Source organism: Lepisma saccharinum, chromosome 8 (genome assembly GCF_977018435.1).
Source record: "Lepisma saccharinum chromosome 8, izLepSacc3.1, whole genome shotgun sequence".
Taxonomy (NCBI): Eukaryota; Metazoa; Arthropoda; class Insecta; order Zygentoma; family Lepismatidae; genus Lepisma; species Lepisma saccharinum.
In genome coordinates this window covers 21,725,669-21,753,616 of record NC_139236.1, presented here as the reverse complement: position 1 = coordinate 21,753,616, position 27,948 = coordinate 21,725,669, and the positions used below count along the sequence as shown (strand labels likewise).

The following is a 27,948-nucleotide window of genomic DNA, read 5'->3' as shown; positions in this document are numbered from 1 at the left end:
GCAAGCATTTGCTGTGTTGGGTTGCATACGTACAGGATAGATTTTAAGCGCTTATAGCGCAGAAACTAAGCGCTTTCGAGGTAAACTTTATAGGGAAAAGTTACTTGTTTTTATGATATCTACCAGCACCCAAGCGTTGTTGAAAGAGTTTTGCGACACCCTGTATATAAAGTTCTCCTTCACAAAGTTTATGAATTAAAAACTTCTCATTTTTATGACCTGGCGACATACACATATACAAGGACGCTCGTGCACAGTTCTGTGTGTGTAACTAAACACCTGCTTAATTTCTGAGAATGTGCTCTTTCCCTTTCATATCAACACGAGGGGTTCAGAGGACAAGCGGTGTAACTCCATTCAAAACAGTTTTGAGAAAAAGGCACATTTATATAGCTTAGTACTGTGTTTAGCTGTTGGAGTACCTCTATGAGCAAGAATTTAAAACTTAAGAGGAGATACTTAGTTCCAGCACTGAAATGTTGATAATTCACACTTCTAAGCTATACATGTAACTCAATTTTCATGAAAAGTAGAGTTACGCCACTTGTTCTCTGAACCCCTCATATGAGCAGGTGCCTACCCTATTTGTATTTTTCTTACTTTACATCACATTTTTGCCATGTTTGGTTAATCGTGACACTGAGGGTGGATAATGATTACATGCAATTGACAAACGCTCACAAAAAACACCCATGCCCAGATAAGGACTTAAACCTGGGAACCTGGCGAGATACAGTCAACCAACTCAACCACTTAATGTGAGCGGCCACCAAACCAGTATAGGTGCTAACTCAATGAGTAGGTGTTCGCAATGGGAATAGATGATCAGCTTCTTTATTTACAGGGAAAGGAGTGTATGCTCCAAAAACTAGAGAAATTAGCAAGTGATTGGCCACTATTACTTAGGGTGACTGGATACATATATTCAAAAAAGAAGACACAGCATGGCAAAAAAAGGACAAAGTCATCAAAAAGAGGATAGCAAAAAATGGCAACACATTTATCATTACTCATAATTTAATGAATATAAACAATCTTACCAACACTTTGCTCACAGACACTACTCGGATGACATTTTCTTCATTAATTTTCTCTTACTTTTAAGCAACGAAAGCAAACTCCTAATCTATTCTTTAACACTTGACAATCATAACTCAGAAAATCCATAATTGAAGCACAAAATTTTGCTCCTTTTTCAATTCTTGGATAATAAGATTGAAATATCCTCACAAGCAGTCACGGCACCAGCCTGAAATAAGTGGGGGTGGGGGGCTACAGATTTTGGAGTCAATTCTCGTACTGATTTTCGCACCATATTGCAAAGATTAGTTGATTGGATTTGTATTAAGATCCACTATATGCACGGAGCTAATCGGCATGAGAGCTACAGCTTCTAGTGGAATCCGAACCACTTAATGAAATGTTAGCTCCACCGGGGATCGAACATGGGACATCTTGATATCAAGACAGCAGCTCTATCGCTAGACTATCGGGGCTGGAAGCTCAAATTAAATCTATTCATTTTTTAGTGTTTAAAAATTAAGTAGTTTGTGTACTCTTTGATTGCTTAACATTTTCCTCTTGAATATTTGCAGTGATAAGGATAGATATAACAATGAAACAAATAAGAGAACATCCTTAACACTTATGCAATTGTTGGTACTCAAATGACAAACTAACAAACAGAAAAGAAACAATGCTTCTTATACTTATATGTATGCTACTTGCAAAAATTAATTTGTCACGCCTCTTATGACCTATTCCGAGATACAGTAATATGATGTATAGAGGCTAATAATTGTACACATTTATACGACACACGTTTTTAGAAGCGATATCGGGCGGAGCTACTGAGAGTGTGTCCTTGGCGAGCAGCCAATGGCAGGAGTGCGATGTTGTACAGTTAGGAAACTGCGGCATGCAAGTTAAATGCCGTGTTCTGTATTTCTTCTTGCGCGCAAGAAGTTTGCATAAAACTTGCCACGTTAAGGTTAATCATAAGATGGGGCACGACATTTTGAACATGGCCGTCCCAGTCCCATGAATTTCCGTCACCTACAGCCGGAGTTATCGCTTCTCAAAGAAACACGGAGAACAACACGTCTCTACACACACACACACACAATTACCCTTTCCTTTTTCATCCGTGTTCCGTCTGTTTTTCTTTTTTCGTTGCCACCGTGTTGACCCCGCTGAGTTGTGTCTTGATAAAGCTATGGGTGTCAAATTTGGCTGAATATACACAATGCCCCTTCATTGTTGTGCACCTTTACGAACATTGCGAATCAGTTAAGTCAGTTTGAATTCAGCGTTTCCGTAACAAGGGCGGTGTAAGATAATTATACTCATATGCCACGAAGAACAGTTGCGAGAGGATTCAATACAGCCCTTATTGATTGATTGATTCGATTTATTTTACTTCGCTTTTCTGCCACTTTTGGCTAATCGCGAAGATGAGGATGGGTGGTGATATGATGAAATTGATGAAGGTAAACTTACAAACACCTATGCCCAGACCGGGATTCGAACCCGAGAACCCTGACGTTGTAGCATGCTGTGTAATACAGCCATTATGTTCGATAGTTGTGCAATAGTTTGTGTTCCTTGATTGTTATTAAATAATGTTGCACCGGCCCCTATGGTGCAGTGGTTAGCATATCGCGATACGACACCAGGGGTCCCGGGTTCGAATCCCAGCCTGGACATGGATGTTTATGAATGTCCATTCATCAATTTCATTATATCATCACTCATTCCCATCTTCGCAATTAGCCAAAGTGACAGAAAAGCAAAGGAAAACAAATGAAATCAAATTAATAACATTGCTCTCGAAACGTAGTACCAGTAGTACAGGCACCGAGGGTAAAATATGATGTTCACAAGACAGAAATCTTACTTTTAATGATAAAATATTACGTTCACAAGACATAAATCTTACTTTTAAAGTACATTCTTACTTCAATGAATTGGCGTCGGAAGAAGTGCATGGTGAAACAGTGTTTTCTCAGAGTAGAGAACTTACGGCTAAAGCTTGTGGTGTATTTGATTTTTACTGTGTTGCGTAATATAAAACAAGGTAAAGTATTTACCACAGAAATCGGTGACCCCCTATTCAAATCTCCTGGGAAACATGCCAGAAAACAGAAACGACCGATGATGATGATGACCTTGCAGTTCCTCTATAATAAATTCCTTCAAACTTCTTTCAGGTACGACTTTCTCTTATATGGTGCAGCGATATGTAATAATCCTGTGTAGAATTCTTTACTATATATTTCATTGTACTCAAATATCACGTGCATGCATTATATATTGAAAGTTTAATATTGGACACAACGAATTCTCTGCGTTCCCCTTCCGCTAGCAGTTGTTTTGACAACAGCGCAAGAGTGCTGGCAGTGTATTGGCTGAACTCATGTTCCTTCTAAAAGCGTACGTCGTTTAGTGTATCCGCCAACAATCAAAAAACAATCTCTCAGCCACTGAATACCTCGACCTACCAGGCAGATTTCGTAGCATGTTTTACGACTCATGATTGGACAATTACTTAGTATCAAATGTTTAGTGGACACTGTTAACCAGGCATACTTGCACCTGCTCCCACCTGAACGGAAACGAGAGATAGCAGTATCCCTCGGCCTACCACGTAGATTATACGCATTGTTTTAAGCTCAACCTTCTACAGTGTGGCCTACCTGTAGAACGGAAACATACTCCTTGTACGACCTACAGGTAAATTATATGCATTGTATTAGGTTACCGTTTAGTTCGTGGATTGTATTTAATGTTGGGAGACGGCCTACTAGTAGAACGGAAATGAAGGGTTTCCGTATTCTTCAGCCTACTAGTAGATTATACATATCACAACAGCCGTTGTAAAAGGAACTTCATCTTTTGGCCTACTCTGGTAGAACGGAGACGAGAGATAGCAGTATCCCTCGGCCTACCAGGTAGATTACACGAAGGATGACGTTCATCGTTAATTAGTTTTCATTAAGGGTAATTAAGCAGTTTATTAATTACTGCAGTTAGCTTAGCTCTATTAAATAATTAATTAAAGTTTTTAAAGTTAAATAAGCCTTACTATTATATAACTTCAGGAATGACGAAGTGAGGTTGTATCGGGAGATATAGAGACTGTTACATTTGGATATATTTGGTCCATTTGTTACATTTGGATATATTTACGTTTACCCAGAGTAATAAACTTGTTAAGCTGGGAATAACTTTCATTGAGTATACCCGAACCCTGAGACGAGGAGCTTCAAGCCCCAAAGGTTACTGAGTGTGAAGCCGAGGTGATAATAAACTTAACGAACGAGTGACGCATGGCGACACTCAGACGCTGTGTTGTGGTTGTTGCAACATTCTCATAGTTTGTTAATCTAAACTTGGGTGCACACTCCTTTACTCTACCTGAAACCACAGTTGCTTCTGCTCCTTGTTCTGGATTATTGTCAGCTCCTTCCGAAGACTCGGCTGGTGGGGCAGATCCAGTTGTTGAGGAATCCATAGAAGTTCCAACTGCATCATCATTTGCAGGTTCTTCGGCTTCTGAAACAGGTGGGGGTGGCCCAGAGTCTTGTGGTTCTAAAAAATACAAATTAAGAAGTTAATAAAAGCAAATGCTTACAGCTTTACAGCATAAATAAAAATTTTCACGTTTCAATTTGAAAATGGAGATCAAAATGATTCATTTACATCAAGTGGAAAGCTGAGAATCACTGGAAAGACTACTCAAACCATTGGGAGTTAATAATAATACTGACACTAATGGACATTCAGAGTTGCCAACTTAAGATTTTACTGCAAAAGTTATTTAAAAATTGAGATATGCCTTGAGTTTATTTATATCACAATAAGCGAGTACCAGGAAGATCATTCAACCATTTTATTTTATCTAGTAACTTCGTTTTTACTTATATGAAAGATGTTGAATTTTTTGTTTAAATATCTACATAGCACATCTCATGTATGTGTGCCAAAAATGCACATCATAACGTACTTATTATGAGTACCACTGTTGACTACAGCAGAACACGTTAGAGCTCAATTTAACACTCCATCGATGCTAATCAATAGAGTGTGACATATATATATCTTGATTTACTGGTTATAGCTTTCTAGTAACAAGAATAATTTGTATCGCATTTTCTCTTACAAGAATTAAATCCAAATTCATCACACAAAATTTTAACCTTGTAGCATTTAAATCAATATAACTAATGATTTATTAAAATTATTAACTTATATGCATTCTATCCATACAATGTATATACGAGGCGTATTTTTAAAGTAAGTACCATTTTGAAATTCCGCCACTGCAGTGCTGCGGTCGGTATCCCGTGCATGCGCACTGTGTACCTATATCTGTTGGCAAGCCACAGACGCCATTGCGGCAACAATCGATCGTGTATACATTTGCTTTTGCATATTTAAAATGCCTCCACCGATTGAGAATCCCGCCGACTGTGAAATATGCGCTGTTATTCGTTTTCTTAGTGCCAAAGGCATGAAAGCAGTTGAAATTCACCGTCAGATTTGTGAAGTGTACGGACAAAACATTATGAGTGATGGAATGGTACGCAAATGGGTAAGAGCTTTCAAAGATGGCCGAAAGAATGTTCATGACAAGGAACGGAGTGGGCGACCTTCAGTGATCACTGTCGATTTGGTGCAGAAAGTCGACGAAAAAGTGAAAGAGAACAGACGCTTCACAATATCTTCATTATCAGAGGAGTTCCCTCAAGTTTCAAGAAGTGTTATCTACGAAATTGTTACCGAACGCTTAGACTATCGGAAATTGTGCTCACGATGGGTACCAAAAATGTTAACTGAGCTGCACAAAAGCAAACGTTTAGGTAGCACCTTGACATTTCTTGTCAAGATCTCATCGCATCATTTGGCTGGGAACAATTTGATGATCCTCCATACAGCCCCGACCTAGCACCCAGTGACTACCACGTGTTTCTGCAACTGAAGAAGCATCTCGGAGGTCAGCGCCACGATGACGACGATAGCCTCAACATGGCCGTGTTGCAGTGGCTGTCAACTCAGGCGGCAAACTTCTATGACGACGGAATACAAAAGCTTGTTGTTTGATATGATAAGTGCCTTAATATTGGTGGCAATTATGTGGAAAAGTAGATAAAAGTGTGGTCTTTCATGTAACAATAAAACTGTTACAAAAAGTTTACTTGTTTTTTGTACATATCAAAACGGTACTTACTTAAAAAATACACCTCGTAGAATAGAATAGAGGTCTTTATTTTCTACTGAGCGAGGTTCAGCCTAGGGCTGCTCTACCACCTAACTCAGGACAAAGTAGGATTACATGTGAGAAGTATTAAACAAAATGGTTTAGAATAAATGAAATACATGAAAAAAAAAATTAAAAATAGAAGCACACGTACCAATTGACACACACACACACATAATTCAAAATTGTATCTGAACAGAAGTAAAGAAATGTGTACACAATATGCATTATTCCTGATGTCAGGCCAGTGTATATCTACCTGGTGACGGATAAGTCCCTACAACTCTGATTATTGTCAATTGTTTACTACTACAGGCAGATGGACAGATCGATCAAGATAATAAAAATTCCACTATTCCAGCACCCGATACTCTTTGTATTTGTAGTAGTTCGAGTAATCAGTAATTTTCAAATAGTTCGACTGTTGACAAATGGACGGACCAATAAGGAAACACTTTCTAGAACCAAGTTAACACTTTATATATTTTTCAATACACCAAATTTCAAGTTTGTAGCTTCAATTAGATCTGATATATTAAAAGATAAACATATATCGACTGTTTCAATTGTTTGAATGTTACAGACACAATCAGATCAAGATCCCTTATACCTTTAGTAAAAAAAAGGAGTTGGATTTGGCTGGTAAAAGTCCCAGATTGGAGGTATAGAGAATTCGTTTTGTCCGTAGGATGGCAGCACTGTATTGAATGACCACGCAGAGGGGTAGAGTAATCTATCCATCAGTTTGTGCACAGTGGCTGTTTACGTCACTTGTGTTGACGAGTATCCTGAGATTTGCAGAATGGAGACAAATATCGAGCAAAGAATTTGTTTGCAATTTTGTGTTGCCAACGGATAGTCGTGTGCTGAATCGTTGAAAATGCTACAAAAGGCCATTGGTGATTTGTGTCTGTCGAAAACACAAGCGTATGCATGGTAAAGGCTTTCAAAGAAGGCAGAGTAGTTGTTGCTGATTTGCCTCGTTCTGGTCGACCTTCTACGTCAACAAATGACGAAAAGGTTGGAAAAATCAGGACAATGGTGCTTGAAAACCAGCATGTGAGTGTAAGATGGCTCGTGAGCTTGACATTTCACACATGTCCTTTCACAACTTTTTGACTGATGTGTTGGGCATGAAACACATTGCGGCACAACTTCTTCCAAAGGAACTGAATTTCCTGCAAAAGCACATCACAGGGATGTTGAAGACATGATTTCGCGAACCTCTAGTGACTGAACCTTCATGAAAAGCATTATTACTGGTGATGCGACATGGGTGTATGAGTATGACATGCAAACAGGTCAACTATCTTCGGAATGGCACTTCGAAAATGAACCAAAACCCACAAAACCATGCCAAAACCACTCAAAAATTAAGGTGATGCTCATTGTTTTCTTTGATTATTGTGGTGGTGTGCACTCAGAATTCCTTCCAGCGGGACAAATTGTGAATAGGGAGTTTTATGTGACGGTTATGAGGCGTCTGTGTGAGAATGTTCGCCGGAAAAGACCAGAGTTATGGAAAAAACATTCTTGGATTTTGCACCACGATAATGCATCGTTGCACACGTCTACTCTTGTTCACGAGTTTTTGGCCAAAAACTCAACACATGTCCTCGTCCAAACCTTATATTCTCCAAGGATGGCTAAGTGTGCTCTTTTTCTCTTTCCGAGACTCAAGTTACCACTTTGGGGAAGGCATTTTAAATACGAGGGCTATTTTTTTTTTCCAAGGTCCAATCGGTCGCGAAATAAAAACCACAGTGAAATCAAAAATGTTTTTATTTGCAACATTTAGCTACACCTTCCAGCTACTTCTCTACATAGTCGCCACCCAGATTTAGACATTTGTCGTAGCGTGGTACCAACTTTCCAATACCCTCGTCATAGACGGTAGGTAGCCTGTGCTTTCAGCCAAATCTCTACGCTGGCCTGCAGATCGTTGTCTGTGCCAAAATGCTGTCCTCCTAGCCAGAGTTTCATGTGCGGCAAGAGATGAAAATCTGAGGGAGCCAAGTCTGGGTTGTAAGGTGGGTGTTCAAACACCTCCCATCGAAAACGATGCAGCAATGTCTGTGTTGCAGCTGCAGTGTGCGGCCGAGCATTGTCATGAAGAAGGACAATGCCTGATGACAACATTCCTCTTCGCTTGTTCTTAATTGCCCTTTGTAGACATTGAAGCATCACGCTGTATGAGGCTGCAGTGATCGTCATGCCATGTTCCATGAATTCCACCATCAACACTCCTTTTCTGTCCCAGAACATGTAGCCATACACTCTGATGGAGAAGGTTCGCTTGCACTTCTTTGGTTTACTCGGGGAATGAGAATGCATCCACTGTTTGGATTACTCTTTTGTTTCTTCATTTTCGAAATGGACCCATGTCTCGTCCCCTGTGACAATTTTGTTCAAAAAATCCTCTCCCTCATCATGGTAGCGCTGAAGAAACATTAAGGCAGCGTCCATTCGCTCTCTTCTCTGCTGGTCGGACAGCATCTTGGGAAACCATCTCGCACAGAATTTGCAGTTTGCGGTACTGAAGTCTCTCACTCACAATGGTATAGAGAGCTGACCTTGAAATTTCGGGAAACGACTCACTCAACACAGAAATTGTGAACCGACGATTTTCTCGAATCGCCTGATCCACTCGCTCAACAAGATCATCGGTTGATGCTCGCTTCCTTCCCTGACCGCCTGCATCATGAACGTCTGTACATCCTGCTTCAAAGTTCCTGCACCATTGCCACACTTTGCTGTCACTCATGAAACTTTCACCGTACACTGCACTCATTCGTCGATGAATTTCGGCTGCATTACACCCCTCAGCATGAAGAAATCGAATGACTGCACGCACTTCACACTTGACATGCAACTCTAAATGTTCTAGGCATGTTTCCGTGCTCACTGCGAGCTCCGAACTGACATGTGCGACGTGACGCGATCAACATGCATACTAGAGACACTGTGCAACACATCTGCGCACAGCTTCATCGGATTTTTAATGTGTTTTTTATTTTGTGACCGATCGGACCTTGTTAAAAAAAATAGCCCTCATAAATTGAATCCATTAAAGGAAATTCGCAGAAGGAACGTCTTCTGCATTTGAAAAGTGTTTTGAAGACTGGGTTCAGCGTTGGCATATGTGTGTTGCATCTGATGGGGCCTATTTTGAAGGCGACAAAATAAATGTTGATGATTAACCACGTATTTTGCATTTCATTCACAAATTCCGGGTACTTTCCGGTATGTTAAATTAGATGTTGATTGATGTTGATTCTTGACTAGAAAAGATCAAGACAATTCAAATCGCAAAATCGCATCATGAAAAAAAATTAACAGTTCATTCAATCACCAAATTTTATATTTCTAGTTCAAATGGTTTCAGAGATATTGAGGCATTAACAATGTGTCAATTGCTGCCTTTCAAATGTTTAACCACCACAGACAGATGGATGTACCAATCAAAATAATTTATGTTACACTAGACTAACATTTGCTAGGTGTTCATTTGCTAGTTTCCGAGATATCAACGGGTCACTTTAGTTGGAACGTTGTCATTCGTTATTATTTGATGCTTTTATCAGTAGACTAAACTTTGTCTCTGCAGTTTGGTGATGTGCATGATATTGTTGGTTGTCACAGACAAACACTGTCCTCATCTTCCTTTGGCACTAATCAATAATATGTTTTAAATGGACAGAAAAGGCACAATAAAATTTGCACTTTATAATGGATTCAGATCTACCGGAAATCAAATCCAAGGCTCTTTCACTAAAAGGCAACATTGTTAATCTCTACAAACCCTTGTGATGATGCCTTGGTGTTTTTATCCTTTATTATACTAGGAAAAGAAGGTTCCAAATGACACATACATACACTAGAGATTTTATTGATATAATATAATTATCCAAGTTTCAGTAATCCGGACAACTGTACGGTCACATTGGGTCTAGTTTTGGACGTGGTCAACTGACCAACATTCTAGAAATGTGGAGATCATGTTGCATCAAGAAAATTGTCTGTGTTGGTAAAGAAGTTTAATGTGCAGTTTGTACCGAAATGGCTGACGAAATGTTACATTAGAAAATCTTTTGCCAAAAATATTTTCAGAGAGGGACAGCGGAGGTTTAGCGAAACTTTGGAAGATTTTATTAATTGTCTGAATGACAATCATTCTCTATTTAGTATGAAATATTAATTGAATATTATCTACTGTGACATTATAAGTTAAAAGCACTAGACAATGGATAATGTCCAATTAACATTGAAAGCTAACATTTTTATTAACCAAAAATTGTAGTTAGCGCTTTGCAATTCACATTTAATTTTAAGCCACTGTTTCCAGACTCCCAACTGATGAGTATAATCTAATGGTTCATGTTTATAAAGCAAGTCAATAAGCCTTTTATGTCCACTTTTGTCACATAAAACAGTGCAAGAAGTTGAGTACAAGAGCACAGGTGAATTCAGCTGGGGAAAAAATTTTGTTGGAATCAGTGAAACATTGCCATGCATGCCAGAGTAGCTCAGTGCCAGTGTGACCACACTAATTTATTTACATTTTGTCGTTTGTTCTATCGATATTGTCGTCACATTGCATCAGGAAAATCGTCATGTGCTGCTAGAGTTTGATATGCAGAATGTATCGGAATGGTACAGTTTGAAAAGCCATTATTGACAATAATACATTGGAGAGGGTGAATGGAATGAGTTAGTGAGACTTTGGAAGATTTCTTTTGTTTGTGCATATTTTTAAGAACAAAAACTGTATATGCGATTCCCCTTTAATTTTAAGCCACAGTTTCCTGGCTCCTGATTTTGACGGTTCTTGATTAAGTATCATTTAATGGTTTACAACTTGTTTATTGTCCATTATGCTCACACAAACAATGCAACAATTCAAGTATAAAGAGCACACAGCACTACACTTCTGGCGAATTCAGTCACAAAAAAAAAAAAAAAATATGTATTTTGATTCAGAAGTTGGTGAAGCACAACTACAGAGTAGCTTGGCTCCAATGTGACTGTCCACACCAACTTACATAATCTTGTTTCTTCATTCACACCAGCATGCTCTGTGGTAAATATATTCAAATAGTAACGTTTGAAAAACCTTTGTTGAAAATAATATATTGGTAGGGGCCTTGATTTTTCGCAACACAATAACACCGAAAAATGTTAATTGCCTCAAAAAGTGTTTATGCACGGACATGTTCTGAACACATTTTTGTTTAAAATGCGAATTGAGGCCCTTTCACAAATATTTTGTGCTTAAAAACGAAAAATTCCACGAAAATCCATTCTTTTCAGGCTTAGAAGAAAACGAAAAATGTCATTTTTACACATGTATAACATGAACGTTTTTCGAACTTTGGTGCGTGTTATGCATGGAATATTTCCGAAAGCTACATGAAACCACATGTAAATTGATATTTATCACCACTCTCTTTTCCCTTCTTTTAGAACGGTTTGCGCCCCGCGCAAACTGACTCATTTCTAGAGGAGACCAAGTATGCATCTAGAAAAAGAGCCGTAACATCGGTTTGAGTCGCGCGAGAAACGTTTTGCGAAACCGAAAGAAGTGTCGCGATTTTGCAAGATATCGAATGCGTACCTACCGTCACTCGGGAGGCATCCAATCTAAATTTGTCGCACGAAAAATGTTTTGCCGGTATTTGTCGCACGAGAAAATGTTTCCGTTATTGAGCTAAGTGGTGCTGTTATGTCGGCCACCAAGTACACACACACCGTCACACGGGAATCGCAACAACAATATTTGCCGTGCAAGAAACTGCATTACAGAGAGAAGTGGTGCGGTCCTTGCGGAGATCGTGTGCGCATTTGCTGACACACGGGAACCATAACATCGGTATTTGGCGAGCGTGAAAAATTTTGCACTAACGACGAAAGTGGCGCGATTTTCGTGGAGATCGAGTGCGCACTACCATCAGATAGGAGCCACAGAATCTGTATACATAGCACGTGATATAATTTAAAATAACTCCCTCACAACTCATTTCCAGTTTCTGAAGTTGTCACGAACAATTTCAAATACTGCTTTAAAAGCACAATGAAGGTATATGCTTACGTATATTTGTCATAGAACTATGCTAAAATAAAGACGCGAACTTTGGGAGGAAATGCCTTATTTCATTGCGTAATTGTTGTCAGATAACGAAACCAGTGAGAGCGGCGCAGAATTTTCAGGCATAAAAGATTACATTTTGTTTTGTTAAGTCCGTACTTGGCAACACTGTAGGAAGTTTTCTGAAGTGTAATATTTCGACTATAATAAATCAGTAACAGCTAATGTGTTCATTTCTTTTCAGACCTGAACGAATAAATTGTGTGTGTCCATTAGAACTATTCAATTTCAACTCTTTTTCACGAGTATTCTGTGCATCATCCTAATCTTGCACCAAAGACAGTTTAGTAATAAATTATTCTTAAGTGCAAGTACGACCGGCACATTTCTTCTCTTTCTCTAAACACCTTCACACAATGGTCACTCCCTAGTGCTCTGCAACAAACAAACAAAAAAAAACAAAAAAAACTGACGATTATGCAGTGACACACGGTAACACAGATTGGGGGGATAGCATCGAAAAATCAAGGTCAATACATATTGGAAAGGAGGACTTGAGTGGATTAATGAGATTTTTAAAGATTTTAATGATTTGTGCGTATTTTGGGGGATCTCGAACAGTTAGGAAATGCAAATGTTCTTATTTAAAGTAGTAAATTATCGATGTTTTCTGCACTCAAACTGATAGACATTCCTTGGAATTAGCATTTCTTATTCCAGAAATGCAAAAACACTCACTTAAGGAGAAATAGTGTGTACAGGGTGATCACAAAGTGGGCGTACCCCTGGGTTTTCGTCGGAAAGTATGTTCAATTGTTGTGGATTTGCAATCGTTCGACCATGATGAAACACATGAAACTTGATTTTAAAGTGCAAGCCGTACCGTCCTTGTCACGTTAATGAACTCTCTGATGCTGATAGGACGTGACGCCGGAATATCTCCGCTAAACATCTGCCGACATGGCGCAGAATTCAGATGTCCTGGACAAGTGAACTATCAGGTACGTGATCACATCGCTATAACAGCCACCACCACTGTAGTATCGAAAAAAAGGGAGTACGCCCACTTTGTGACCACCCTGTAGAATTCAAGATTTTCACAGTGTCAGGAAATTTCGAACATACCCGTCCCAAAATTGCCTCTACTTAGTCTGAAATGGCGAATTTTTGTCATCCCAAACGTCTAGATTTGAAAAATTTCATGTTCCCATACCGCCCCACACACCTCCAGTATTTTAAATAACGAAAAATTATTCGTACGCCGTAGTTTCCTGATTGTGATAATTTACGTTCATAAAGTCGATTCCTTTTTTTATTGCACACTACTGGCACCCACACAACACACAGCACTACACTTCTGACGAACGGTCGATGAAACACGGCCGTGCACTTCAGAGTCCCTCGGCACCAAGGTGACCGCCCACACTTAGTTGCATTGTGTTGCTTGTCCTGCCGTTTTCTGCCGCCAGTGTAAAAGTTCGGCCGACACGGGATAATGTGACCACACCGTAATCGGACGGACGGACGGATCAATGCTGCCTTACGGTATGACCCAGGCCTACATTTTTCTTAAACCTTTCACATAGTTTACCACCGGAGATTTCAGCAAGCCACGCGATATCAAATACTGACTCGTTCGGGCAGATAAGCAAATCAAACGAAATGATTAACGATGTGATAAGTCTGTGTTCGTTAATTCTTTCCATACACTACATGACAACTCCCTGATAGCGTAGAGCAGAGGTTCCCAAAGCGTTTCGTTTCACGGCTCCCTATTTATCCTTGAAGCCCAAGGCAGAATGTATGCCTATCTAACACTTGCAACGCTCAGCTAGTGTGGTTAAGTTGCTTGCCGTAAATTAAAAAATAAACATATATTTCAAATTTAGAAACATTTTATTTATAAAAAGTACTAAATAAGCACATATTTGAAAGTGTCATTTCGGTGAAAATATTGGAACATTTCGAGGCGGCCCTGTGAGCCGGCGCCTAAACGGTGGTACAACAATAAGATCAAATGTCCCGGAGAACGTGGCACCTGCAGTACAGTAGGTGAACACGTCACTAAACGCAGGCCATAAAATTAGGCGGGTGGCAGAAGTTCGCGCTGTTGCCACGTAGGAGCACAATCCCGTGTGTTCGGAGGTTTAGGAGAATGAAAGATCTCGTTGTAGAGTTGTAGATATGGGACTCCATTTCTGGGGTAATGTAACGAACTTTCAATTCACACGATCACTAGCTCTGGATCGAATGGAACTCGAAAGTAGCCCGGAGAAGTCGGTCTGAAGCTCGAACTAGGCAACGCGTCCCACACAGTGCGCAGGAACTAGTGACTTTTGTTCAGCTCTCCCTTTTCCCATACGACGTGGCACCAGCGCAATCTGCCCAGCCGCCTATTTTCATGCCGTGTATTTAGATGTATATGTGATTAACGGTTATCGTACAGAGAGCAGAGGTAGTTCATTGACTTCTCAACCGCCGTCGACAGATGTGAACAGCGTTCGTGTATCAAAATAGCCGTTCTTCGGGGAAGAAATGCCAGAGAATATCACAGGGAACTAACTGGTGGAAACTGTGAGGAATAGTGTCCTACCGTAGTATGCGCCTCTTGTTCCTGTAACGACTGAGTTGGTGCTTTAAGTCTACTTTATGCACAGTAGGCTCAGTCGGTAACGCAACTGCCTACCATGCTAAAGGTCACGGGTTCGATCCCCGGCCGGTTCAAATCCGGGACGTTGGAAGCTGCCCCAGAGCCCACTCAGCGTCGAATAACATGGGTACCGGGGGGAAACCCTGTGGGGTAAAGGCGGTCAGAGGCGTGGTGCTGATCACCAACCCCCCTCACGACCGGCTCAAGAAAGTATGGAGCGTTACCCCCGCACCCCCTATACGCCTTCATGGCGTGGTGCTAAGCACTGGGAAACACTTTACCTTTTACCTTTTTTATGCACAGTAAGGCTAATCGGGACTGGGCCTACAGTTTGAAGTGAGATCCGAACTACTACTATGTGCCTCCACCGGGTATCGAACCCGTGACCCCTTGATTACAGGGCGAAGACGACGCTACAACTGCGCCATCGGGGAGACCCTTCTTGTTCCTATAAAGATAATGTATGCTTTCTGACTTGTCAACACATGTGGCACGATACTATCTTTAAGTGTGTTTTGTTTGCTTCTCTACACCTGGTACACATGATCTGCATTGTTCATACATTCCACAGTATCATATCCTGCTCTCTTCCATTTGCATATTTCGGATTTTCCTGCCGGTCCCGTATTCTCGCGAAGAAAATAGTTGCCAAGTAAAAATGAAAAATGCCGGCAGATTATGATGTTGAGCTCATTAAAAAAAATCCATGTTTCGTATTTTTACTTATTTTGGGATATATTACATATTTTCCGTTGAAATAGTTTATATTTCATAAAATGCTGTACTTGCGCCATTTCCCCAGTTTATATTGAGTAACGCAGATGTATGAAGAGTACAGGGGGTAAAAAACTGACAAGGCTAATTTTATCGATTTGCTGTTGTTGATGTCATTAAATAGCTCTTTTAGTGTAGTTTTGTATAGTGTGTAACTGTACAGACGAAAAACTGGTTAAATCCTGAGAAATGTGAAAGTTTAAAAATTGTATGCAAGGGAAAAGTAGTGTTGACTTCACATACGACTTCTCCAAGGTAAAGGTAAAAAAGTAAAGTTTCCCGTCCATGTATCACCGTGCCATGAAGACACATTTAGGGAATGTGGGGATAGGGCTCCGGCCGCCTTTACCACCCGGGGTTGCTGCAAGGTACCCATTGATTTGAGACTGTGTGAGATCCAGAGTCGCTTTGTGCGAGGACAAGGCCGGAAAAATTCCGACCTTAGATCATCCACTCCGGGAATCGTACCCGGGTCACCCGCGTGGCAGTCACACGCCCTACCAAATAGACCCCCGCGGCTCCATAATTCATTAAACATACCTGTATTTTTTGTTTTCCATATTTTATGTTGCTTTTGTCACTTTTGGCTAACCGCAGAAGGTTTAACAATGATTGGATGAAACTGATGAAGGCACACCGTTGCCCATGTCACCAGGCACGTAGCCAGGGGGGAATGCTAAGGGGGCTTAAGCTCCCTCCCCGAAATCCTACAAATATCTAATTTACATAGTGAATAGTGGTAATTCATTTTACTTCATTAGCAGAATTAAACATATTGTATAATAACTTGTAATATACTGAGAAATTTATCTTCAGAGCTTCTAGCCAACTCCACTTTTTCACCTTTAGATGTCGGCTGCTGATAAGGAATGAGACCCTCCCAAAATAAAATCCTGGGTAGGGGCCTGCATGTCACGACTTGAACCCGTAATCTTCAGTGGCGAATCGACCATCAACGAGGTTGCAGATGATGAAACAGATGACGAATCAAACGCCACAAACACACATCTGTGCCTTTCTCAGGTTTTGACGACAAATATTTTGGCTCCGGACCGAGATAGTGTGACTGCAGACGGTGAAGCAGGGCACAGATGCATAACGTCCCGCTTATTTTTAGGCACATATCTTTATCATGCAGACAATTAATTATATTTATACTGCATAACGAATACTAACCTGTGTTGTAATAGCTGTTCAAAGTGATGCCCCCCCCCCCAAAAAAATGTCCCTGAACCGGTGAACAAAATATTACTGTAATCACTAATTTATTTAAGAATGCTTATTTTATACGGTACCTCCTCCTATGCATTATGGATGTCCAGAGAAAAAAAAAAAAGAAGCTTAACCAGCTAGGACTCCTGCGTCACAGGGCTTTACACTAACCACTCCGCCACAGAGGCCGGCAAAATGACCAAGCCACGGAGGAGGCTATCTGATCCTGCCTACCTGAGCATAAAATGGACTTACCCTCTGTCCCAGGAATCTCTGGAGCAAGCGAACGAAAATAAGTCTCTGCATATGTAGTGACGCGAGACGGCTCGACCAGTGCGAGGGAACGGGATTGCGGGGGGGGGGAGAAAAGTGACTGCTGTTGCCAGCCATTTCAGCTCCGTCCATTCGTTCTCTCCCCTTTTTTGCGCTTGTGCGGGGCCTTGCTCCAGAGATTCCCGGTATAAAGTATAAACAAAATGACTAAGCACCCTGCAGGCACTAACCACGTACCAAACTGTAGCACGGAGTGATCGAAAACAGTCCCCAGAGTCAGCTGCAACACGCACACCGTAGCCGAACGGGTATTCATAACGAGAGATCTCAAGTGCCGACCAGCAGATGCAACACCATTCATACACTAGAAAGAAATACGAGAAACCTTACAATTCCGCCCGACAAAACTAATTTTAGGGCTTGCCTGCAGCCAAAATTCGATTATTCTCTAGCCGACTCGCAAATCAGAATAGCCGTGCTCTCTCTGTCTTGTTCCAACTACAGACTTTCCCTAATGTTCAACCGTTTGAAGAATAGCGTGACTGCCACTGCACGAATTCCTATTCCCATATCTTTACATCCTTAAGTTATTGATTCATACTTCTTCCGTTTAAAATTCTTCACTCAGAAATACTTTAGTTGCGTTACGGGAGGTAATTAAAAAATACGAAAGTTATATACGGTACACAGGGTGTTTGCAAAGTTCGGCAAGTTACTCAAAAAAGTAACGCATATAATATACTGACATATAATAAAGACATTTAACAGTTTACACAAGCATCCTATCTGTTCTTTGTAGTGCATGTTGTAGTTTTAATCCAAATTTAACTTTGTTGTACAGTCACGGATACTGCGTTGTAATGACCCCATTTACTTTCAATGGAATCGCTACAACCACAAGTGCCCGTGACTGTACGTACAGTCAAGGACATACGCGTAACTTGTCGGGGGCAAGGGGGAGCACTTGCCCCTCAAAAATTTTCGGGCTTATTAAAATTTATAAGTTAGGAGACCTGAGGAGAAAAGCAATAAAGATTAGTATTTGTAATTTGGCAAACGTCAAAGTTATTTAGCACAAAATCCTGGACGCTTTTCTTATGCTATAGAAAACTTTTAGTATCTCTTCCCCCAAAGTTAAGCCCCAGGTTTGATTCTACCCCTTCAAAATTAGGCTTAGTTTAATTCTGCCCACTCAAAATTAAGCTCAATTTTATTTCTTCCCCTCAAAATTAGGTCCACGTTTATTCTTCCCCTCAAAATTAGGCCCACGTATAATTCTAACCCCTCAAAATTAGGCCTAATTTAATTCTGCCCCCCAAAAAGTTAGGTCCCAAGTTACGCCCATGGTCAAGGGGACTTCTGGATTGTAACAAATTCCTTTAAAATGAATGCAATTGTTACAACCCAGAAGTGTCCGCGACTGTACAGATGGATGCACAAGTAACTATTACTCGACAAATTGTCCATGATTATGTTCATTACTTTTTCTCTTGTATTCCACATGTTTCAAGAAATGAAATTTTACGTGTGTTGTAGAGGTTGCCAGCAGCGAAACAAGCTCTCTCATAGCGTAAAACAGAGATAATAAACAAGATGACAATTTGCTCGGTAATACTTATGCATTCCACTGTATAAGATTAACACTCGAGATGTGACGCATGAATGGATTGCTGACGCCAAAACAAAGTGAAATGAATCACCTTGGCGAATGCTAGATGTCCCTCTTCAGCTCCGCCCTTATCAGCTCATTGTGACTCGCGTTCATGTTCCTGGAACCATGGGTACACAACGGCGGCTGGTGGCTCTGAAGTTAGTTAGGGGCTCCTTGATAACAAAGCGACGACGTTATTGGTTCTACCAGTACGCCAACGGGAAGGTCCGCGTATAAATACATATATACTAGGGATGGCCAACAATGTAAAGTTCGGGGTAACCAGAACCCAGTGTCGGTTGATTGACTAATTAATTTGGTAATTATTCGATTATTCGTCGCTTTCTGCTACGTTTGGATAATTGCGACAATGATGAAGAATGGAGATTAGATGAAATTGTTGAACGGTCACTCACAAAGAACTCCTATGCCATGTCCTGGTTTAGAACCCACGGCACCCGGCATTATAGCACATTATGATAACCACTTTACACGCAGGTCGGCCCAAGTGTTCGGATTTCGGGTTGTGGATGTATGAATTTTAGACCAATTAACTATTAAACCAATCATTTTAACAGCTGGTATCACTATATGTATAAGTCTATCTTTTTTTTTATATTTTAACTTTTCTACTATAAAACTGATTTTTAGAAGGTGTTGTGTAAAATACCAATTGCAATATGTATTTGACAATGGTTTGTTGTAAAAGCGGCCCATGAGGCCGAAACACGCCCACTCAATAAAGGCGATTCTTTTCTATTCTATACTAATGCAATGAAACATTTCAGGCACAAAATACAAGTATTTATGCCAATATAATATTTCAATTTCATTGCAAACACTATAAAAAGGTAAAGTTCACCGTGCATGTAGAACGGTGCCATGAAGGCACAGTTAGAGGATGTGAGCGTAGGGCCCCACACATTCTCGATCTCGGCCCTTACGGAGGTGACGTCATCAGTAACATGCTCCGGCTGCCTTTACCCCCAGCCCCAGAGCCGCTTTATGAGGGGACAAGGCCGAGAAAAATCAGACCTTAGATCACCCACAACGGGAATCCCCTAAGCGGTAGCTTTCCCCACACAAACCTCATCTCAATTAATCTCAAATCTTGACTTGTTCATTGAGGACAGAAATCACAAACATCCATGTCCGAACCGGGATTCGAACCCGAGATCCCTGGCGTCATAGCACGCTGCACTCACCACAGGGAATCCAGTATCAACGTTCATCTGTTTTCCGCAGCTAATATTTCTGACATTTTCCCTCCTGCCACCAGATCGCTAGGCCGGTTTCCAGCGGAGGAAGAACCTGGACGTGTGCTCGGTTTGCAGCTGTGGTCAAATTCTAAGGATCATCCCCGAAATATCATGTTTCACAGAGTGCTTTCCAAACGTTTGGAAGTTTCAAGAATCTGGCGTTCGAAGAAATTCGTAACCATTCGTGAACCTCGACGGACGACATCTCGAGAATCAACAGGTACAGAAAAAAAATCGTGCGACTGTATTCTCGTTCACGCCAGCGCATTTTTTTCAAACGGGCGCTTTTCGCACTTGCCGCGAAGTAAAAAAAATCGTAACTCAAGAACTAATTGTCATAGACAGATGAAATTTATTTTGTTTTCTTTCTTAGTCAGAGCTTTTATCGGAGGTAAAATTTTATACATTGTGCCTCCCAATAATTAGTGTCAAACGAAGAAGAAGAGAGTTCATTTAAAAAAAAAAAATAAAAAAAAGTACCCCCTCAACAGGCGAAGTGAATGGAAAAATGTAGTATGTAGCGGTGGTACATTCCTACAATCGTGCAAAGTTTCGTTGAAACCAGAATGATATTTCTTCAGTAAAAAAATAATAACCTAACATAAAGCGGCAGTGTTGCCAGCTTCGGGACAATGTCCCGATATTTCGCTTCTAGAATCGGCCCTATTAAGCCTCGGCTGGATGTTTCTCTCAACAGCTGAAAACTGCTTCTCCTTTTAGTGACAAAATCTCCTATAATATGCTTCCAATTTCGGTGATACTCTGCAAGGCTTTTCTAGTAGGATACACGAAGTGATGTAGATTCTTAGAAAACAATTTGGGGTTCTAGTTTGGCACACAAAAAATAGTGAAGTAGCATTAATGGGATCTGAAAAGCAGCTTTAAATGGGGCGTTTGAAGAGTTTTAAAATTCTATAATAATTAGGTTCAATATTGTGGATCTTAGTATCGTGAATTTATATAGATAATTCCAAGCGTTTGCACAATATTTTCACTAAAAAGTTTATAATTTTATACAGGTATTTAGTTCCCACGCCTTCTGAAAGTTCGAAGATTTTCCGCTTGTAGCGCTGCTGTCGTTCTTCAACACGCAACCCTCCTCGTGCGGTTCTCGCGTCTGCGGGACGTGACCCTCAGAGCGCGGAGGGAGGGGGAGGGAGGTTTCACCCGCCAGTTCGTATTATAACCTTATCTTTTCTTGCCATCTGGGTTTGTGTTGTTCAGGCAGAGACAGACCTTTATGAAATGAGGGAACTGCATTACTTCAGAGGCTCCTGTCAAAAAACAAGACACACAGTTTTGGAAGTCGAAGCAGTGAATCGTCAAGATTATTAGACACACAAATTACGGCAGTTTATGAGCCTGATCCGAAGGAAGAGGCAAGTTACGTCGTTCAATTATTCTGTGATTAAAACTCTTCACGTTTGTTTCTATATATTTACTTTATGCATAATAATGGGAATAAATATACGCAGTAATCGAATTGAATAAAATGTAGAAAAGAAGGGACAGAGATTCCTATTTTGACATTTATTTTACTTCATATAGTTATAAATACTTCGAAAGTCCAGAACTCACAGAATCTTTGCAGGCGGGAAGGTTTCAAACATTCGTACCGATTTATATGAATTTATTGAAACTCAAAGAATAAAATATACTCTTCCTCAAATAAAACGTAATATTTTTAGTTCGAAGACAATCAACGCGTGTGTACACGCACGCACGCAAGCACGCACGCACACACACAGAGTCCTGCGTTCATCCCAGCAAAAAATTTACCTGCGGTATTAAGACTGCAATGCTTTCAAGTATGAACGTGGTGAGGAGAAGGGAAATTATTCTAAATTTCTTTGCACACCATGAATTCAAAACAACATTTATTATAAAAATTACCAATTTAAATTGACGTATTAACGTGACGTGTAACGTGCAGCTGCGCCTTTACTCAATCTCTGGCGTCGCGTCATTGTTTCACATTTTCAGTGTATCTCGCTGGCTATTGGCCAATAATAAGTGAGGGTCGAACACAGTGCTGTCACACAGAACATAAAATCCGCTTTGTATGGGAAATTGTTCTTGTGGATTATTTTTTAGATAATATAGAAGATTTCACTCCTTACTTTAATGTTAACAACTGCATAAGCACTTCTGACAAGCAGAAGCGGCGCAGGAACATTTTTCTTGGAAGGGGCACAAGATTAACAATGTAGGGGCATGGAAAATTCCATTTTAGAACAGGACACATGAATTTCCTGTTTCTTAGTGAAATATTTATAATTATTATTTCTTAATTTTTGAGGATTTTTGATAATTTTAAAAACAGATAATTCCGAAATATATGAAGATCTTGGGCCTCGTTCTGCACTCATTAGGGATTTAATGGAAATTGTGAACAAATATAGGTCTACCTCTACATGTATCCATTTTAATGCCTTATGGAATTTAAAAGGAGGATAATCCACGTATGTGAATTATCTAATTTTCGAATATCTGGTTCTGGATTCTCCGAATGTCCGGATATTCTGTTAACCATATTACTGGTTATTATTGGTCCTTCCTTAGGCATTTCAGTGGGTATGAGGGGTAATTTTCTCTCTGGATTCTGTATTTCGTTACATCTGTGGACGATATGTTGATGCTACGGCACCAGGTGTTCCGGGTTCGAATCCCGGCCTGAGTATGGATGTTTATGAGTGTATATTCATCAGTTTCATCATATCATCCATCACTCATCCCCCCCTTCGCAAATTAGCCAAAAGTGGAACAAGAAGCGAAGTAAAATAAAGCTAACCAATGAATCAATCAATTATGTAAGGAGGAAAAATATCTTTCTGATTTTTTGTAAATCTTCAATTTTCGTGATTTTTTTTTCATTGTTGTAAAAACCCGTCTTCTAATTTTAGGCTTCAAGGCTGTGTTTTCATTTTCTTCTGCGTACTTGAAAATTGATTCTGAAGTACCTTACTATCTAAGGACCCTACAACGGTTTTAGGGTTTTGTCCATAATAATTATGGTAGCACACATAATAATACTTCATCTGGTTCAGCATTCCCTCCCGTCGCCCCCTGGCGGATTGGTTAGCAGATCGCGCTACGACGCCACGAGTGTTAGGTTTGAATCCCCGCCTGGGCGTCGGTATTTGTCAGTGGTCAATCATCAATTTCATCATATCATCACTCATCCCCATCTTTGCGATTAGCCAAAATTGTCAGAAAAGCGAAGTAAATTAAAGCAAATCAATAAACAATAAGCATCCCCTTCCCTCTCCCACGCTTTCGGTCAGCGGCGTCCCTGATTTTCACTTATGAAATGTAGCAACCTAGTTGTAACTATTCGCCTTTGTTTCATCTATTAAAAAACAAACCAGGGCTAAATAGAAATTCCTTTGGTACTCGTATTTTTGTCGAGATTTTATTCTAATAAAGCTGAGGCTTGGTTGATGACAGGAAACTGAGGAACGGACACTCACGAAGAACACCCAGAGCCACCAAATAAATCCTTGGGCGGCCACAGATTCCAAGGTAGTTGAGGGCTTTGGATGAACAAGAATTTTCGGACCCGGGTTACCCGATTCCGGAGATATCCATTCCCATAGATTCCGGATCCCAGAAATTCTTTATATTAGTTGTGTAGGGATCTTGTTTGAAAGGCACGAGGCTCGTATATGTCTGCCCAGCTACTATTCATTTCAAGAAAGAAGTTTAAGATGGTATCATGCAATGGTGATATGGTGATTGGGCATTGCCCATTGTCTAGTGCTTTATTTATATTATATATATAATATAAATAAAGCACTAGACCATATATATATATATTCTAGTGGTAGTTTCGAGAGAGCCTCATCATGCGTATTACGTCTTCGGATAAGCATTTTTTTCCTGTGGTTGGGATCGAACATATGACGGGATCGTCTCCACGATATATATCGCCAAATATCATGACGATAAATTGTCTAGTTGATATCGCCTGGACGATATTTTTTCAATATCGCAATATATCGTCTTCGATCAACACTACTAAGAAACTACTCTACGATGCACACCGGTTTTGTAGTAAAGCTTAGGTTCGTGGACCTCCCCAATGGCTCAGTTGCAGTGTCGTCGCCTTGTAACCAAGGGGTTCCAGGTTCAATTCCAAGGGGACGCAAGTAGTGAATCGAATCTCACTTTAAACTGCAGGTCCAGTTCCGATTAGCGTATCTGTGCATAAAGTGGACATAAAACATCAACTCAAACAATCATAGCATAGGTCCGTGTCTTCTCCTCTAACCAAATGGCCCATAGGCGATATGTTTCAGATTTCCCACTTGAGTAATATTTAAGGCGAGAAGGGAATTCCTGTTTCGCCGAATATTTTGAAGGGAGAGAATTTTCCCTCCGCTGGGATATTCAGTGTTCGCGGCCAAAGCACACCTAAATGTATTTAAGGGCATGCGATACAGTCTCCGCTCGGCTTTTTCATAATATTGTTATTAGGGAATCCTTGTTTTTGATTTCGTACGACCATGAGATGGGTGATAGATGCCGCCGGATCTAAATGCTGAAACTAAGAATAAATTGTCATCAATTTAGAGTTAACGGTAATAGCAGCGCCCCACCCCTTTGACAACTAACATTACTCTAGGAAGCACTTCGTAAATCTAGCTCCTTGAAAGTCAGTTTAACTCCACTTAAGGTGAAGTTTAGCTCTTTTATGCTCACCAGGTTTGGCAACACTGCCGGGGGGCAAAGAGAAATGCATTCAGCATATGGGAGTATTTTTTGATTTGTTATCTTGTCAATATCAAACTTTCGATGGAATAGAAAATGATATCAACAGGAAGAGGGAAGTTTGAAGAAGTGATTGCCCAGCAGAAAAGTCTAAACTCCTATTTGATTAGCCGTAACTTGATGTTGAAGTTCATTCCCCATAAGGAATACATGGGATTCCGAAAATTCTTATTCGTCATATTTTTTACAGATCGTATCTAGCATAATAATCAACTTTGAAAAACGCTTCGACCTGCCACATGTGGAGAAATTTATGCTCTCTTGTACCCCCACATTTTTCTTCAGTAGCGTTGCCCATTCCAATGATATTCAAATAAATGCACACATGGTGCGTAAGTGTATCTCCTCGCCTGAAAAAGTTTAAAGGCAAAAGATTCCTTAAAGAAAGGAAGTACTATTTATAGTATTTGTGAATCTGAAGAAAGCATTTGATAGAGTGAATTGAATGAAACGTATAGAGACACTGAATAAGATCGGTGTGGGGTTCGGAAGAGTGGAAAATCATAATCATAAGCAATCTGTTGTGGACTTGAATTAAACTGAGAGTAGAAGAAATTACAGAGGGAAGTGAAATTGGGAGAGAAGTACGACAAGGATACTGCCTGTCACCAGGCACGTATCTAGAAATATGTTTCGGGGCGGGAGGGGCGCCGAACCAAGTGTCTCAGAAATAATAATAATAATAATGGTAATGTTTAAATTAAAATAATTATATTAAATAAAATTAATACTAAATACAATACATAAATTAATATTATATTATTACTACACGAATAGGTAAAAGGACTGTATAAGAATAGAGACATAACAGCGCATATTCATTACGTAGTTTACCTGTAGTTAAGATCGGAATAATTTACATAAAGACAAGTGCCCTGACAATGAAATTAATGTCAAATTGATGAATAATTGAAAATTTATCGAATAACAAAAATGATCTTACATGTAGTTGGAGAAAAGTAAGTTTCTGATTAATATTTTATGCATATTGAGTAGTAGTGTACATACATCTTCTTTGTAATGTCATTCAAAGCCGTATGATCCCAATACAATCCTTGCCTTCTAAAAAGTTCAAAGGAAATTAATAACCATCGATTATGCAACAAATACTAATATTTTCATTACTTGTACAGTAGAACGTCGTTTATCCGCATTAATTGGGACCGAAGGTTATGCGGATAACGATTTCTGTGGATAACACTGGTCTACATATGAAATTTTTTTTTCTGCTGACTTAGATATTTTAACTGATTCTATATAATTTGAGGTCGCTGATTCCAAATATGTAGTCAGAAAAAGTGTATCACGTCACAATTTTTCACAAATCACATTTGAAAATTTTCACAATATTATAATACTGGGCTAAACTCCAACAATTTTCCATATAGATATTTGTACATATTAACATTTCTTTTTGTGCTGACTTAGATATTTTAACTGATTCTATATAATTTGAGGTCGCTGATTCCAAATATGTAGTCAGAAGAAGTGTATCACGTCACAATTTTTCACAAATCACATTTGAAAATTTTCACAATATTATAATACTGGGCTAAACTCCAACAATTTTCCATATAGATATCTGCATATAATGAAATTATAGGACTACAAACATAGGTGGCGTAGCTGAAAACAGGTATTAAGTTGCATTGTTTCACAAGCCCTGTTCTTCACTTACGGCACCAAGATTGGACGGAAATACATCTAAGTGGCTGTGCAGGAAGTGAAGCTTGACACTCATATTTACTCCTAACTTTTGAAACGTCACCAACAAATTTTCAACTAGAACCTCGTAGTTGTGCGCCCTGAAGTTTCCAAGAAAGTTTGTAATGACATCAGAAAAGGCACACCATGCATCTTTCTCTGTGCGGTTCATTGTATGTAAGAATTCTTCATCCTTCATGAGCATCCTTATCTGAGGACCATCAAAAATACCTGCTTTTACTTTCTCATGCGTCAATGCAGGAAATTTTGAGCAAATGTATTTAAAGCAAGCCCCATTCTTATCCAGAGCTTTTACATACTGCTTCATTAATCCCAACTTAATGTGCAGTGGAGGAAGTAACACTTTCTTAGGATCAACAAGCGGTTTGTTCTGGATGGTTTTCGCCCCGACTTCAAAACTTTTCCTGGCAGACCACAGTCTTCGTACCCAATGTTCGTTCCTTGCTCGACTGTCCCATAAACACAAAAAGCATGGATATTTCGTGAAACCTGCTTGTTGACCAAGTAACATTGAAATGACCTTGAGATCTCCGCAAACAAGCCAACTGTCATTTGCATACTTTATCTTTCGAAGCAGTTCTTTCATTGTTTCGTAGCTTTCCTTCAAATGTACGGAGTGGCCAACAGGAAGGAATGCTAACTTATTGCTATTATGCAGCAACACACACTCCAAACTCCTCTTCGAGCTATCAATAAAAAGCCTCCATTCTTCTGCATTATACGTACATCCCATAGCTTCAATTAGTGCCTTCACATCCGTACAATAGACAAGTTCTTCGTCCCTTTGAAAATATCTTAGATGTCTCTCTCTGTCCCGATACATGAAGGTTGTTCCAGACGCTAACATATTTCTTTCCTTTAGTCTACGCATGTCCTGCATACTTTATGAGGTGCCCAGGATTTATCTTGGTCACCCAATTTAATTCCGAAATATGCACTATATGCTTTCCTTACAAAGTCAGTAATATTTGTACTTTGTTTTGGGGATAACAATGCTCGAATAACTGATTGAAATAATATTCATTATAATATTCCATGTGCTGCCATCTTGTGACCTCTTTACGTACTACGCTGTTTCATTGCTCTAAATATGCATCCCTAATATTAGATAATTTTCTATTTTCCTCCGAAACCTGACGTGATAGAAAAAAACGGATTTCGGTTTTGGATTTACCACCCTCGAATTATTAAAGAACAACCATCAGCCTCCAGTCAGCAAAATGGACGTAGACCAGTGTAATCAAACATGTGTTTATTTAACAAAGAAAATCACGTACATTACAGGTTTAT

General features: G+C 39.8%; 1 protein-coding gene across 4 annotated transcripts in view; it reads right to left on the bottom strand.

The window, feature by feature from the left end:
• The window catches only part of fry (microtubule binding protein furry), a 1,034,138-nt gene that overhangs the window by 963,661 nt on the left and 42,529 nt on the right, over positions 1-27,948 (bottom strand). For 3 of the 4 annotated variants that reach the window (XM_083126340.1, XM_083126342.1, XM_083126341.1), the window contains exon 4: positions 4,417-4,590. In XM_083126340.1, the coding sequence (XP_082982466.1) occupies positions 4,417-4,590 (174 nt within the window). Of the gene's footprint in view, positions 1-4,416; positions 4,591-13,469; positions 13,782-27,948 lie in introns of those variants that run through there. The other variant, XM_083126344.1, reaches the window with a different exon arrangement.